A 17,335-nucleotide genomic window follows, 5' to 3' on the forward strand; every position below is an offset into this window, starting at 1 on the left:
ATTAGTCCTGACAACATATGTTTTTAGTTCATTGTAACTTAAAATAAGTTGATCATGTTCAAGTCAAACAAGCTGTTTTAAGTCAGTTTAACATAATGTAAGTTCAATGGACTCATAAGGTTAATTTGATTCAGCTTAAAAATTTAAGGCAACCAGATTTTTCACAGTGTAAACGGTTTCAAACCTTTTTGAGTTACTTTCTTGTTGAACACAAAAGAAGATACTTTGAAAATGTTGGAAAGCTAACCATTGACTTTAATTGGAGGAAAAATAAAAACTATCGAAGTCAATGGTTACAGGTTTCCAACATTTTTCAAATTGTCTTCTTCAACAGAAGAAACTCATAAAGGTTTTGGGTGAATTGTCCCTTTAAATGAGTTTTTTTTAAATATGCAAAATAATCTTGTTGGTGGTTCATTCTGCTGTGGCGACCCTGGATTAATAAAGGGACTAAGCCGAAAAGAAAATGAATGAATGAAATAATCTTGTTTTCGAATTGAAAATGCCAATTTTTAAACCCCAGCAAAAATAATTTCATATTCTGTAAAATAAATATCTGTTGGTTAACAAGTTCTGTATTTTATTTACGGTCATGAATTGCATTATGTGCCATTTATTTCAGCTTTTGTCAACTTTCGATGTTAAAAATTCAACTCTACACTACCTGACAAAAGTCAGGAGTAACAAATAATAACTTGACTTCTAGTTGATCATTTGGTATCAGAAGTGGCTCATATGAAAGGTAAAGGCCTCTAGATTACACTTATTTGACCACAATAAAATATGATCATGCCTTGATTTTTCATTGTTTCATTAGGACAGTGCGGTCTGACTTTACTTAGTCCAAAGTCTTGTCACTGAACCTTCAATAATGTCCAGTATAGAATATGTGGTCATGCTGCAGTGGAAACAGAATGAATATTGTGTCTGACTCCATCATGAGCTTGGAGGACTGCATCCATACATCTCTGACATGACTCAAATCACTGATTAATAAAGTCATCTGGAATGGCGAAGAAAGCGTTCTTGCAGGACTCCCAGAGTTCATCAAGACTCTTTGGCTTCCTCCTCCATCTTACCCCAGACATGCTCAATAATGTTCATGTCTGGTGACTGGGCTGGCCAATCCTGCTGCACCTTTGACCTTCTTTGCTTTCAGGAGCTTTGATGTGGAGGCTGAAGTATGAAAAGGAGCGCTATCTTACTGGAGAATTTGCCCTCTCCTGTGGTTTGTAATGTAATGGGCAGCACAAAAGTCTTGATACCTCAGGCTGTTGATGTTGATCATCCACTCTGCAGATCTCTTGCACGCCCCCATACTGAATAGAACCCCAAACCATGATTTCTCCATCAACAAACTTGACTGATTTCTCTGAGAATCTTGGGTCCATGTGGGTTCCAGTAGGTCTTCTGCAGTATTTGTGATGATTTGGATGCAGTTCAACAGATCATTCATAGGAGAAATCGACCTTCTGCCACTTTTACAGATCAGCTAGAAGTCAAGTTATTATTTTTTTGCTCTTGTTCTGACAAGACTTTTGTCAGGTAGTGTACAGTTTAACAAAGTGACTTTTATTGACAGTTCAGTAGTTTAAAACAAGATACTGTATAAGAAATAATATAAAAAGAGAATTAAGTCTGTAAAATAAGAGAAAATGTCCTGGCAGGTTTTTGTATCCCAGACAATTATTAAAAATGTCAATAAAAGTCATCTTTTCTTACTTTTCAACATCAAAAAAGTTGTTTGAGAAAAGATCAAATTTAGTTTAAAAGTGTAAACAAATAAAAATCACAAACTACAGAAAACAGCTGATTTACAGAGATTTTTACGCTGTAATTGTGACTGTAACAGTTAGAAATGTTGAACTATACACCCTAAAAATGCTGTGTCGCTGTAACCCAACATTGGGTAAAAAAATGGACAAAGCCAACCATTATGGGTTAATTTTTTCTAATTGAATTTGAATGCCACATTTTAAGTCAATGGTTTGGTTTGTCCATTATTCCAACTACACTTACAGCAACCCAGCATTTTGTAACAAATATCTGACCTTTTGTCAAGTGGGTCATCATATATATATATATATATATATATATATATATATATATATATATATATATATATATATATATATATATATATATATATATATATATATATATATATATACTGAAAAAGAAAAACTGAACACTTTTGTGTGTGTGTGTGTGTGTGTGTGTGTGTGTGTGTGTGTGTGTGTGTGTGTGTGTAAACATTTAATAGACAGCTTTTAATAAGCTTTTTTACATTTACTAACTAGTGGCTAGTAAATAAAACAACTGAAACAAAGAAACAAATTTTTAAACAAAATCAAAATAAAGTTTATTTTACAGTCCATGGATTTTATACATATCTGTGGCCATTAAATAATTAAGTGCTAAATTATTATAATTTTTTTATAAAAGGTTACAAATAATTGAATGTTTAATTTGATCTGTGTAGGTGCAAATGTACTATTACAAAACAGATGAACTGTGTGTAAATGCAATGTTTATATAAAACTAGCAAGAAAGTGAATACGACCATTCGTCTATTAAATATTTCATTTGATTATTTGATTCGGTTAGAATATATATGCTAAATTAACTACTAAAATTATTAAAATTAAATATAAATAAAAATGTTAAATATGTTCTTACATGCGAGTGGACAGTAAATAAAAAGACAAATAAATAATTGTATTTATATATAATCATTAAATATTTTCATGCCAGTAGCTAGAAAATACACAAATAAAATCAATAAACAAACAAAAAAAATTCATTTTAAAACAAACAAATAAAATGCTTAAAGTTTTTTGTATTTAGCAGTGGCTAGTAGGCATGGGCTGGTATAAGATTCTAACAGTATGATAACCTTGGATAAAAATATCACGGTTTCACGGTATTGTGATTACTGCTCTAAAATAAATTCTTTTTAAATGTCTGGGTAAAAAACAACAACTTTTTTCTCTTTTAAATACATTATATTTTATTTTAAGAAACATTTAAAATATTTGGGAAGAGTAAACATGTCAGGCTAAATGAATTATTGACTTCTGCTGTCTTCATTTGTTTCAATTTGCTTCAATTGTTTACAATTTAAAATTGCTTCTTTGGATATCTTTTCTGCTGGTTGTCCTAAAAAACAAACAAAAAATAAAAATAAAATAAAAAATAGCACACATACCTTAGGAACGGTATTGCAGAAAATTTTGACGGTTTTAAAACATTGACTTTTACAAACCGTGGTATACCTTGAAAAACTGTTATCGCCCCATGCCAAGTGTCTAATAAATGAAACAACTGAAGCAAACAAACCTATACTATGTTTATAAATATAAAATATGATGAAACTTCACACCTTGTGGAAATAAATTATTACAATTCAATTCTAATTATTTATATATTGGCTTAGTATTTACCTGAACTGATCCATTAAATATCATAATAATAACTCACAAAGGGATGGAAATCTACAAGAATCAAAAGCGTGCTTGTTATCACAGGATCCTCTTACATAACAACCAGTTCTATCTGTAGTTTTTTCTTGAAAACGCTATTGTAAAAAGCACACAGCCTTCAGCAGAAAACGTCCTTCGAGAACCTTATCAAGACATTTCAGCACTTTCTCAAAGGTCAAGGCCAGAAAAAACGCACTGAACCAAACAAACTGTGCTTTAGATTGGGGTAAAAGATAAGCATTATCATCTGTTAATTTCTAATAATTATCTCCATACATTCATTGTTGTAGATCCGAAAAGCTAAAAATGTTTAATATCACACGTTTTTAATTACTAAGTATGTACAAATAAGATTTTATTAGAAGCTAACAGGAGCAACAGTGCTAATTTCAGGCATACTGGTGTTAGCATAGCATATTATCTAGCATGAAAGCTGTATCAAAGGACTACAAAGGTCAATGTTTGGACCAACATTCAATATGATGGAAGTTTAAAGTAATCTGACCTATGAAAATATTTGTAAATTACATACATGACATACAAGTTCATATTTCGATTTCGCATATATAAAGTGTCATACTTATTGCAAAAATGGCCGTTTACATGTTCAACCATTGGAATTACGGTCAAATATATGTCATATATATGTAATTTGAATATATATTGTCATATATCAGATTTGGGATACACAGGACAGAATAACATATTAAAGTATCGCACAATTTCTGTCTTTAAAGCTGCAAATTTACATTTCATAGGTCTAATTAGAACTCGTAATTGCAGGTTACAAGCTTTAACGCAAGTAGTTAGCATTTAGCAGTTCTGACATTTTCCCCTCAAAAATGTCTACATCGCACAACTTCTGGTTTTTATATCCAGAATAGTGAGAAAAATGTCTGAATATTTCTTTAAATATTCTAATATTTTAATTCTGTGACAAAATCAAAGGTATATCTTATTTAATCCATTGAAAAAATATAGACTGGTAATTCTAGCTGGGATATTTTACCACACTGAAAAACTTACCTAGAGTTTTTGTCTTGTTTCTAGTCCAAATATCTAAAAATTCTTAATCAAGATTATTTTTCTAGATAAACAATAAATATTGTATTGTTTTCAGAAATAATAAACTAAGTGAGTTCAAAGCCAAAACAAGATTTTTTGCTCACCCTAATAGATTAACTAGTTTTAAAGGAAAAACTCATTTAATTTTGACATTTTATTTCTGAAAACAAGACAATATTTTTTACTTGTCTAGAAAATCATTCTTCATTTAATAATAATTATTTGGACTAAAAAACGACACATTTTTGCAGTGTAGTAAACCACCACAGCGCCATCTGCTGGAGACCAATAAGTATAACCGCTTTAAAAAGGCGGGTAAATATGTTGTTGTTTGATGCTAAATACTAACCTGGATCTCCTCACCTTATCTGTTTACCTCCCAAGATCCTCTTCTGCACGCTGAACTCGCATAAAGTGGACATGCAGAAGCTTCTAGGCGGTCAGATCGGCCTGGAGGACTTCATCTTTGCGCATGTGCGGGGAGAAACCAAAGAGGTGGAGGTCATTAAAACAGAAGATGCCCTCGGGTTGACCATTACCGACAACGGCGCGGGATACGCCTTCATTAAAGTACGTGCTAGTTATCAGGTTATAACCGGTGACAGATTAACGACTTCCTGGAAAGCAAGTCTGGATGTCGAGAATCTAAAACCTTAAGCCTGAAACTGAAAACACAATCCTGGAACTTGAAAAACAAGACAAATATGACTGCAAAGCCTACAAGTCGAGACAAATTCGACTGTCAAAAGCACAAGTCAAATCAAATTTGACTGATACAGCACAACATCACTAATATACAGACATTTAAGTAATTAAAATAATGTTATTCCCCAAAACAAACAAAAAACTGACGACATAAACAACTTATAGGCCACTTGTGGAACCATAACTAGCTATATTAGAACCACGGTTATGACGGTTTGACGTTTCGTTAATTAAGCGCGCGCAAATTTAAATGTTCGCGCTCTTAAAATCAAGAAGGATTCTGAAAGCCTGTCAATGTTTTATCGTTTCTTAGCCAACAAATTTGTTTTTAAAGTGATTTTAAGGACATGTTTACAATATTTTAATGTAAATGTAAGAATCTTAAATATAAATCTAAATAAGAAAAGTACATTTAATAACATTATTTCTCTGTTAGCACTTACAGTGCTCAGCATAATTGAGTACACTCCATTTTGAAAATAAACATTTTAGCAATTTCACAGTGAATATAGGTAATGTATTTTGGTGCATTTGAACAAAACAGATTTATTAAACAGATATATTTATTAAAATAATATTTTAGTCACTGAACATATCTACAAATTGAAAGATAATACAATTAAATTTAAGCAAAATACTGCAAAAAACTAAATTACAACCTACAAAATTTCAACTAAATTTTTCATTTTTTGGGCTTCTCTTGATTTTTACTATTTTTAAATTTGTATATAATATTTTCCCTAACAAATAAATTTGGCTGTACTAGTTTTTGGACTTTTATCGTTAGTTATTTTGTTAGATAAGCTCCAGATTTGGCGTCAGTGCTGACTAATCTAATGTATATGCACAGATATAATATTGTATAGCTTCCTATTAAATATATGAATTTAAAAGATAGATTTGTGAGGGGTGAACTTATATACGCTGAGCACTGTATATGTACATCACGTCTATTTTGATGTTTGTGTTGAATCATGGAAGTGTTTATTGTACATCTACAAAATGTCTATTATATGTAAATGTTCGGATGTTAAATAGATGTTTAGAGTGTTTAACATTTACAATGTTTATTAAGCAGGGATAGTTTTTCCAAAAACGTGAAGATAATTCTTCGCTATTCAGGCTACTCACCGTCAAATGGTTATAAACCTTTATGAGTTTCTTTCTTCTATTGAACATAAAACAATGTATTTTGAAGAGAGCTGAAAATTCTCAACAGGTTTCCAGCTTTCTTCAAACTGTTTTCTTTTGTGTTGTGCAGAATAAAGAAATTCAGAATATTAATTTTTGGGATTTGACGTTTTGTCAAACCTTTGAAAATAGTATATTGTTATGGTTAGGGATCTTTAAACTACATCTTAAACCTTCTGTACTTTAATAAAAAATGCAGTTTATTTTTCTTATATCATTCAATCTCCTATTCCACATTTTATCATAATGCTAAATAATAATAACATGTAAAGCACCTTCTAAAACCTTTGAAACTATTTGTTTTTTTTAGGATGAATTCACAACTAGACGTAATACATGAACTATTTCGTTTTTAAAATTAAATCTTTACTGATTTGACTACTAGGCTGGTCCATGATTGAAGGTGGTGGACACATTTGCGCAGATGTATTAATTACGTTCAAATCTAAATTTTTAGACTCTCACCATACAAAATATGATTGAAAACAATGTTATATATAATTTATAGGTATCATTTATACATTTATTTGGGGGCCCTCAGATTTCCTGGGGCCCTAAGCGGACACTTACCTTGCTTATCTGCCCCTGTGTGTGTGTGTGTGTATATATATATATATATATATATATATATATATATATATATATATATTACAAAAATACATCACAACAAAAGCTTTTATGTTACTTTAACTTATTTTAATAAGTTCATCATGTTTTTATTCACCTTATTCTCCGCGTACAAGTGGGCGCAGCCATTTAAATCATTTTGGCTCGAAACTTCCGGTCTCATTCACTTCCATTCATTTTTAAACGTTAAAAACAGCTCGTTTTGCTGCTTGGTGTTGCAAACTGATATTTTTTTATTACAATGTTCTACTTTGTCTGTATTGTAATGCAAACACTTGTTTGTAGAGTAAGTAGTTTGACCGTTTTTTGCCGTTTATTATTCCTAGTCATTTCTCCCATAGGCAACTGAATCGGAAGTTCCTAAACTTCCACTTCCGCATTGAAGAATAAGGTCAACATAACTTAAATATATTATATTTACATATATATTATATATTTACATATATATTTACATATATTTATGTATACCTTTCTTTGTATAACTTACATTTTGTTTAAGTTATACTGAGTTTAGCTTAATCATTTTGGTCAGTGTAAGCTGAGATGAATAGAAAATAATCATTTGACTGAACAAAAAAATGAAGACAGAAAGATTTTTTTACAGTGTACATTAGTCATGTTTTTATTATTAAATATGATGTATTGTAGGACTGCACAATATACAGTTTAAGCATCAATGTCGCAATGTGTGTGTCCACAAAAGTCACATCGCAAGATTAGATTATTTATTAAAGTTTATTATTAAATGTTATTTTTTAAATTGTTTTTACAATGACAACCATGGTATTTTATGTTTGTTTGTTAAACTTTTGTTCTGAATACCGTTTGACTCCCCAGAAAACCGTGAAGCGCTGCAGATTTAACTTTTATTTTGCTCTGTTGTATTTTATATGCTTTTAACTTAGTACGGTTTATTTATAAACTAATTTTTATAATGCTTATGATTGAGCATGGCTGGTTCCGAATCAGCTCTGCATATTGCGCCAATCAGATGAATACTGACTCACTATAAATAACCAGTTTTTCACTTCCGTCATCTTCGTCTTGAAGAACCCCCCCTTTCCACACCTTCTCTTCCCCTTCTCCTGATAGGACGCCACGGTGGCCCAGTGGTTAACACTGTTTCCTCACAGCAAGAACGCCACTGGTTCGACCCCTCACCGGGCCAGTCGGCATTTCTGTGCGGAGTTTGCATGTTCCCCGGTGTTCTCCCACCGCCCAAAAGACATACATCATAAGTAAATTGACTACTCCAGAGTAGCATCTTAAGATATCTCAGCTACTCCTAACACGTTCACAAGCAGGGAGTTCTCGAGACCTACCTGAACTCCCCTCTCGCCCTTCAAACAGGAGGGAGCCCCGGGCTCGAGGATATTCTGAGCTCAGGGCTCCCTCCCGGGATTAATGCAACCTTTCCAAACAGAGCTATATTCAAATCATCTGATGTAATTATATTCATATGGCAATATATTTATATATATGTCTCGCAGCAAAACAAAATATTGCAATGTCATATTTTTCCAACATCATCCTAATGTATTGTTTTTTTCAGAGAATAAAGGAGGGCAGCACCATTGACAGGATAAAGTCGGTGTGTGTCGGAGATCACATCGAGGCCATCAATGACCAGAGCATTGTGGGATGTCGACATTATGAAGTGGCTAAAATGCTGAAGGAGCAGCCGAGAGGAACTCCGTTCACCCTGCGCCTGGTGGAGCCCAAAAAAGCCTTCGGTGAGTCCTCATATCATACGTATTAATATGATCATATCAACAAACTGCTGCTATAAAATAACACTAGCTGGTTTCACACAATTTCTACATGTTGTCGTAACACAAATCGATTAAGTTAGCTTAAATGATTTTACAAATTTAAGTGAATTAAATTATGATTTTGTGTAAAAAATGATCAAGAATTGCGTTGATACAGCTAATGTTAAATAAGTAGTTTGAACAACTAGCAAAAATAATTTTGTGAGTGAAGAAAATCTGCCCATTAACAGTGTTTAAAATAATAATAATAATAAACAGTGGTATAGTTTAACATTTGCTTGTAGAGATTCATTAGTAACACTCATGATTTTATGCAACTTGGCAGTAAACAACCAGCATTAGGTAAAAAAGGGCTTATATTAAGAAGAACAGCGCCGCCGTGTGGTCATTTTCTGAAATAGCATATATATAAGGTTTATTAAATTATTCACCTTTATTTGTATAGCGCTTATACAATGTAGATTGTGTCAAAGCAGCTTCACATAAAAGATCACAGTAAATAGGAACAGTGTAGTTCAGTTTGTAGTGTTTAAGTTCAGTTCAGTTGAGCTCAGTTCAGTGTGGTTTAATAATCACTACTGAGAGTCCAAACACTGAAGAGCAAATCCAACGATGCGCAGCTCTACAGATCCTGAACCATGCAAGCCAGTGGAGACAACCTCTCTCACCTTGAGAGAAACCAGACTCAGTTGGGCACGACCATTTTAATTTCTCCGCTGGCCAAACGTCTTGTGCAGAGCTGCAGTCTCAGTGGCGGAGGCTGGAAGCTGGCCTCAGCGAAGACTCGTCTGTCCCTGGAGCGTCACAGGAATCAGTCTCATGTTCTCCACTCCTCCATGACCACCACAATAGCTGCTCAGGATACGGCCTGGTCCAGGATATGGAAACCTTGGGATCATCTCGTCGTTGGTCTTAGATTGAATCAGTGACTCTGCATAGTCTGAGGGCCTCGGAAAGAGTTTCCCCAGGTGGAAATGGAGAATAAAGAAAATAACTAGCGTAGCTGCTGTTCATAGTGTAGATAAACAAGGTGCAGAAACCTGTGTGGAAGCCCGCTAAGTGGTGCACTGAGTGTATGCTTTACTGAACAGATAGGTCTTTAATCTAGTTTTGAATTGGGAGAGTGTGTCTGAGCCTCGGACGTTATCAGGAAGGCTATTCCAGAGTTTAGGAGCTATAAATGAGAAGGCTCGACCTCCTTTAGTAGACTTTGCTATTCTAGGTACTACCAGAAGCCCTGAGTTTTGAGATCTTAAAGAGCGAGTTGGATTGTAGCGAGATTAAAGCTTTGTAGGTAAGAAGCAATTATCATTTTAAAGGTGCACACACATGCATTATAAACACTATTTAATATCGTTATATATAAAACATTGTTTATTAAGCTTTATTAAAATGTTTAGTTTTTATTTATGCGATATACAATTCATCTATAATTTTAAAAACATATTTACTTGTGTATTTAGTTACAAATGAGTTTAATTTAATTAAAATATTTAGGTAAGCACTATATATTATCATGTTATTATTTAAGTGTTTAGTTGTGTGTTTATTTCTGTAATTTATTTAAGTATATTTATAATCATTCATTCATTCATTTTCTTTTTCGGCTTAGTTCCTTTATTAATCAGGGGTCGCCACAGTGGAATGAACCGCCAACTTATGCAGCATATGTTTTACCGCAGCGGATGCTCTTCCAGCTGCAACCCATCACTGGGAAACATCCATACACACTCATTCACACACATACACTACAAACAATTTAGCTTACCCAATTCCCCTTTCACAAGTTCACACTTGCAATAGTTTCAGAATAAAGCGTATTTGGCGTGCTGTCCGGGGAGAGGGCTCTGAGCTCGGGGAAGACACCCAAACTCGAGTTATTCCCCTTATCAGGAAACAGAGAGGAATTGGGATTCGAGCAAAGTATCTAGCCCGGCCCCAGAACGCTCCCCCCGGGATTGTAATGCTTAAGAGGTGAGGTGACGGGGTGGTGGAGGGATGCTAAAGTCGTGAGATGCTAATATAATATTAATTAAACTAAAAAAACATTACTAGCTCATATTGAAGATCAGAAAGATCATCAAGGAAACAGGCGAAGTCAATTGGCTGGAGAGGAAACTTCCTCAGATTGTAGGGTTTTGAAGCGCGACGTGAACGGAAATCTCCGTTTCCACCATCATTAGTCAAAGAAAAGTTCCCAGGATTTACAGTGTGCTGGATTGAGAAAGACGAGTGTGTTTGATCTGCATAAACATAAACACACACACACACTCACGATCAGGTCTGCTCTCTGGAGAACCATCAGACGAGCAGAAACACAAACACTGATCTCCGCAGAGCAGCTCATTACTGCCGTTAATAATTGATCATCATTGTAGCGTTAGCTAATTGCCTCTTTTAGCGTGATGGATTAGCCGGTGTGAGAGAATCATGGGTAATTACACTCAATCCTCCTCTGTGTTTCTACATGGAGGATCAAAGGCATATGGAGGAAAAGATGGCCGACACGAGCGCAGGCTAATGAGATGCTAATGCAGCTCGCTCGCTAGTTGTCAGACACTTTTCTGCTTTTTTTTTATATAGAGTTCGCCTGAAATCAAAATGCTTATTTTGCTATAGTTCACATTGTTAGTTAACAATCTTAACAATCTCTGCATTTCGTTGCCTTGTACCTGTACATGTGTAATGACAATACAGTTGAATCTAATCTAATCTAATCTTAAGGTGATTAATTAATCAGTACAATTTATTCATTCATTCATTTTCTTTTTGGCTCAGTCCCTTTATTAATCAGGGGTCACCACAGCAGAATGGGTGGGTGATCTCATTTGAAAGCGAAGAAGGGGGGGTTAATCAAGTTTGAAAGTAAAGGTGGTTGGGGGGATAGAACGCTGATGCAAGTCAAGAGCAGGGGGCGGGGAGGGGAATGATTTGGTGTAGGAGCGGGCCCTTCATAATCATCCTAACTTCCCCCTCCTTGCGGCGCCCCTGACATGCACTATAGGTAAATTGGGTAAGCTAAATTGTCCGTAGTGTATGTGTAAATGCAAGAGTGTATGGGTGTTTCCCAGAGTTGGGTTGCAGCTGGTAACATGCGTAAAACATATGCTGGATAAGTTGGTGGTTCATTCCGCTGTGGTGACCCCTGATAAATAATGGGACTAAACCGAAAAGAGAATGAAAGAAGTTTACAGATCAATTTCCAGTTTACACACACGCACATACGCACACACACACACGATCTGTTTAAAACTACTTTTTTTGGTATTTTTTCATAAACACTGAATTGTGTTTCATTACTAATGACTCAATCCTTTTTTAAATAGCAATAAACACTGAAGCAATGGAGATGTTGATGGTGTGTGTGTGTGTGTGTGTGTGTGTGTTTTTCTCTCTCTCTCTGTGTTTGTGTGATTCAGACATGATCGGTCAGAGGACTCGCGCTCCTAAGTCCAGCGAGGGGAAGCTGTCGAGCGGCAAAGAAACTCTCCGCCTGCGAACTCGAGGATCGGCTTCACTGGAGGAGATTGTGAGTCTTAAAGGGACAGTTCACCCAAAAATAAAAACTCCCTCATTATTTACTCAGAGTCAAGTGGTTCCAGCTTGTTATGAGTTCCTTTCTTCAGTTGAACACAAAACAAGATATCCTGAAGAATGTTGAATGTTGCGCATCAGTATTCACCTTTTTTTCTGCACATTTTGGAATTTTGCATTAAAAATTGCTTAATGGAAACACCAAGATGGGAATAAATTTTTAAAATGTGCATAAAAAAAGATTCTGCGCACAAAGGAGTAGGATAAACATTTTATCCGATAAGCAAAATTGCGCAGAAACCACAATAGCACATAATCAGTACCTGAGGTGATCTTTGTCATAGTAGTTTATGCTGTTGTTTTGCTGCAACGTCACCTACATACAAAGCATTTCTTACAGCACACTTTAAAACATCGGAAATGTTGTTTTGCTCATTTCTAAAACCCCTCAACCGTCAGTCCGTCATCACAGTGCTTCAGTGTTATTATTATTCTATTATTATTCCCTTCAGAACTGTCTCGAGCATCTGTCTGCGCTCCCAAGAGCTTCTCACGCCTCCAAAAGCCACCGCATTGCGTTCATTGTTTCGTTTTCGAGAAGAAAAACACCACAGTGGCTTCTCCAAACACACTAAACTACATTTCTCTGCCTGATATTTGCTCCAGTTTATCAGGAAGCGGCCATTTTCTTTTTGTTTTACTCATTAGATTGGAAACGCTGCTTTATTTGCTAAATGTTTGATGAGATATTACAGTTTCGCGCATGAATCTAATTCGCGTCTTTAGATAGATACAAAACTAATGGCTGTTTTTTCCTCAGCATTCGTCAAAATATTTTCCTTTGTGTTCGACAGAAGAAAGAAACTCATAAATGTTTGCAACAAATGGAGGATGAGGAAATGATGACGGAATTTTCAGTTTTGGGTGAACTAATCCCTTTATTAATCTGTGTGTGTGTGTGTGTGTGTGTGTGAACGCAGCCCAGTGAACTGGAGGACGCCGCTATCCGCAAGGTGGACGATCTGCTGGAGAGCTACATGGGCATCAGAGACCTGGAGCTCGGTGAGCAGACCAATCACAGAGAAGGCTTTATTTATACAGAGTCTCGCTGGCCGATTAACTGAAACAAAACTGCAAACATAATCGAGCAAAGCTGTGATTGTCCTGCACATTTTGTCAGGGAAACACAGTTCTGTGATCAGTAGTAAATCTCCATCTGAAAGCCAGAGGGCGCTCTAGTGCACTAAACACGACAACACTACTCGAGTAGTAGGCGATTTTGAATGCAGCCAGTTCATACCGTAGACTGTAAAAGATATGGACGTAGTATCTGTGACGATTTCTGAAGAACCCAAAGGTAGCTACCAGTAGGCGTGGCCAACCGTCGCCATTTTGTTTGCGCGTCATCACATAAACCAAGGGATTTAATATAACCTAATGTAAACGAAACGGAGGAGTCATAAAAAATTCACCCCCTCACAGTTGTCATGGAGGGTATATTAGCTATATGAACCAAAATCGTTCTTTGTACCAGGCTGTAAACATCTTTTTTTCTGCTGTAAATTTGGGAAATTTAACAGTGGGGTCAATATAAATCTGCTCTATTATGGAGCCAGGACTAGCCGAATTTCGATGAATTGCAGTTTTCAGTTACTTCCGTACTTGCTTCACGAGGGAGAGCGGGAGGTTGGCGCTTGGTTCACACTGGTAATGGAATGGTTGCTAAGTAAACAGAACGTGTGTGTGTTTGCAGAGTATTACACAACAGCTTAGAATGGGGCTCGACCAATCAGAATCAAGAAGCTGCACTACATCTGTTTAATAATTATATAAATGATGATGTTTTTAACGTCATGTGTCGATGTGTCGTTCCTTCAGCGACGACTATAGTGGAGGCCGGGAAGAACAAGAAAAACCCGGATGATTTCGCAGAGGCTCTCGACTCAGTTCTGGGAGATTTCGGCTTTCCGGACGTTTTTCTGTTCGACGTTTGGGGCGCCTTGGGGGACGTCAAGAATGGACGCCTCTAAAGGTAAGAGCGTGAAGGTAGAATTATTGATAATTAATTATCTGTGTATTTACTAACGTTAAGTATGAATGATCTCATAAAACATGTATTAATCATAGTTCAAAATTTACTAATGCATTATTAAAATCCAAAGGTGTGCTTGTTAACATTAATTAATGCAAACTAGCATGATTTTAAATTAAATTTAAATAACACGAACTCACGTTATTTAACACAAAGGTGCTGAATGTAAGTTTTTGACTCTTGTAAAGCATAAAAATATAATATGTTTGCAGATATTTAAAGAAACATGCTAAGTCAACGTTCTTGTTTATCTGTAAAACAATGCTTAGATATTCTGCTTTGAAAAGGTCCGTTACGTGCCGGAACGTCTGTCTTTGTTTGGGATCTTTTCATCCGCCCAGTTCCGCTTTAGCCAATTATATTTCAGCACCCTGGGTTGCCTTGGTGGAAAACAGCGTATTTCATTCATTCAGTCACGAGTGTGCGTCCGTGACCAAAATGCGACCTCTGGTGGACAGTAGCAGACTCTGAAATGAGATGCAGATTCAGAGTTCCACATGAGGTGGTTATTAATTAGCAAATAATATAAATATTAAGAACGTAAACATTAGGCGAGCAGGTTACATTGTAACCCTGTGTCCCAACAACACGCTACATGTCGAGATACGCAGTGATAAGCAATTTGGCTGTTTGCACCAGACAAAACACAACAGAAATGTAAATACAGCCATTCAGAAGCACAGAATAGTGCACTCACTGCACTCCAACGAAATGGTGAGGTTTATAATCTAATTATAACATATTAAACCAATGGTGAATCACTGATATGTGTTGGCTTGCACTGAGTCTCAGTTCTGAAGTTCAGTTTCAAACGGTTTATTTTATTTTCAAGATCTGCGGTGAACCATTTGTTGCTTTCATTAGTATGGCAATAAATATCATGTAAAATGGCATTCAAACTCACATTATTAGCATTTAACATTAAATAAAGCACATGAGGTGTACCTGAGCTGATCATTGTCAGTTTATCCTGTTGTTCAGCTGCAAGAAACAGAAGCCGTTTTCTATATAGCTGAACTATATGGAAAATATTCCTTTTATCACAGTTAAATCATCCTTTATGCTTGATAGTTAGGCCCACTTCTGTTGAGGTTGTCAATCTGGCAACCTGCGCTTACGTGCGTTTTGAACCAGGATTGCAATACCTAGTCCAACCACTGGGTGTCAAACTTACATACTGAACGTAAACGAACAATAACGAAGATGAACAAATACCATAATATATGTATTACTAATTGTTTGTTCATGTTAGTAAATACGTTAACTAATGGATCATTATTTTAAAATGTTACCAAATTATTTTCATCTAAATTTGTTTGTGCAATTTCACCTGCATTTCTTTTATGGCTCAGTTTTCAAATGACATGTATACGAATACAAATAAATATATACTTGTGAATAAATACTGAGTAAAACAAAAAAAAAATAAATAAGAATTATAAGAAACAGTCATTCTTATAGACATAATACATCTATAATATTATTAGATATCCACAAGTTATAGTATACTTAGATTAATATTGTTTATCATTTTATTAATTAAAAAATACAAAATGTTGGACAAAATCTTAATGAAAAACTGCATAAAATACATTACAAACACCTAAATGTAATGTAAACAATAGAAATAAATAAAAATAAATAAAAAATTAAAGTGTTGTTTATGTTTTTGTTAATTATAAATCAATTTAAATCTATATTTGGAAATTTAACTTGAAAAAATTAAAGTACCTATATCAAAAACCAAAGTATATCTTATGCAGCAAAGCTATAAATAAAAAAGAAAAGCTATATTTACATATTTATAAACAAAAAAGACAATTAAAATGATTAAATCACATAATAAAACAACTAAAGAATACAAAAGAACATTACTAAAATAACTGATAATATAAAACTCTAATAAGTATCATAATATATTAATATTAATATAATTATAATGTAAAAAATATTAAATATATATATAATATTAAAAAAAATTAATATTCCAATTAATTTACACTGAATCATTCACAAATTATACTACTTACAATTGATTTATTCAACATAAACAGCGTTTGACTGGCTGCCAATGACAAAGATGCTTCTTATAAACCACATGCTGCTGTAGTTTCACAATCTACTGATATTTATCACATAAACAAACTCACAGAGAACAAATAAAGCAGGTCAGCCATCACATGAGGTATTAATATATTTACGCAGAAACCCTGTTCTAGGCTAATGCTAAATCTCTCTCGGCAGCTCATGCTTCTCCTCTTGTCTTTTTTCAGACATCATTCGGCTTGATTTACAACATCTGTCATCTGTTTTCATACACACAGTCCTCCCAATTCCCACGATGGTCCTAAGGAATGGAGAACGTCAAGGTATTATCGGCTAATCTACAGGCTGACGCTAACATTCCAGTGCATAGTGCATTTAAACAAGGTCAAACTGCATTCCCCAGCAAATGTTTATTGCAGTCTTTTACATAATCTTTCACTTCATAATTACTCTGACTTTTAGAATTATTATGATTAAAGTATGCGATAGCTTAGCCTAGCCTAGCCTTTGTTTCTTGTGCTGTTGTTTGTGTTATATATAAATAAACCGTGTTACAGGTGAAATGAACGATCGTTTATGATTAATGACAGATCTTGTGACACAAATGGCTTGTGTGTGTGTATATATATATATGAATTAATGCATATTGACACAGTTAAATCAAATGTACACGTATCTCATGTGTATTTACCTTAAACATCGGCTGAAAGTGGTTGCATATTGTATATCCTGTTTTACAAAACACATACTCCTTTTTTGATGACCTGATGTGACATATTTGACTATGTATAAAGATTAAAAATGATCTGGGTTACCACAAA

General features: G+C 34.7%; 1 protein-coding gene across 1 annotated transcript in view; it reads left to right on the forward strand.

The window, feature by feature from the left end:
* Window positions 1-17,335, forward strand: part of gipc3 (GIPC PDZ domain containing family, member 3) — a 17,883-nt gene extending 548 nt beyond the window's left edge. Inside the window, exons 2-7 of the mRNA XM_056447949.1 lie at window positions 4,932-5,117; window positions 8,623-8,803; window positions 12,262-12,371; window positions 13,357-13,438; window positions 14,255-14,408; window positions 16,742-17,335. Of these exons, the coding sequence (XP_056303924.1) occupies window positions 4,932-5,117; window positions 8,623-8,803; window positions 12,262-12,371; window positions 13,357-13,438; window positions 14,255-14,406 (711 nt within the window). The 3' untranslated portion in view covers window positions 14,407-14,408; window positions 16,742-17,335. The remainder of the gene's footprint in view (window positions 1-4,931; window positions 5,118-8,622; window positions 8,804-12,261; window positions 12,372-13,356; window positions 13,439-14,254; window positions 14,409-16,741) is intronic.

Source organism: Danio aesculapii, chromosome 22, assembly GCF_903798145.1.
Source record: "Danio aesculapii chromosome 22, fDanAes4.1, whole genome shotgun sequence".
Classification (NCBI taxonomy): domain Eukaryota; kingdom Metazoa; phylum Chordata; class Actinopteri; order Cypriniformes; family Danionidae; genus Danio; species Danio aesculapii.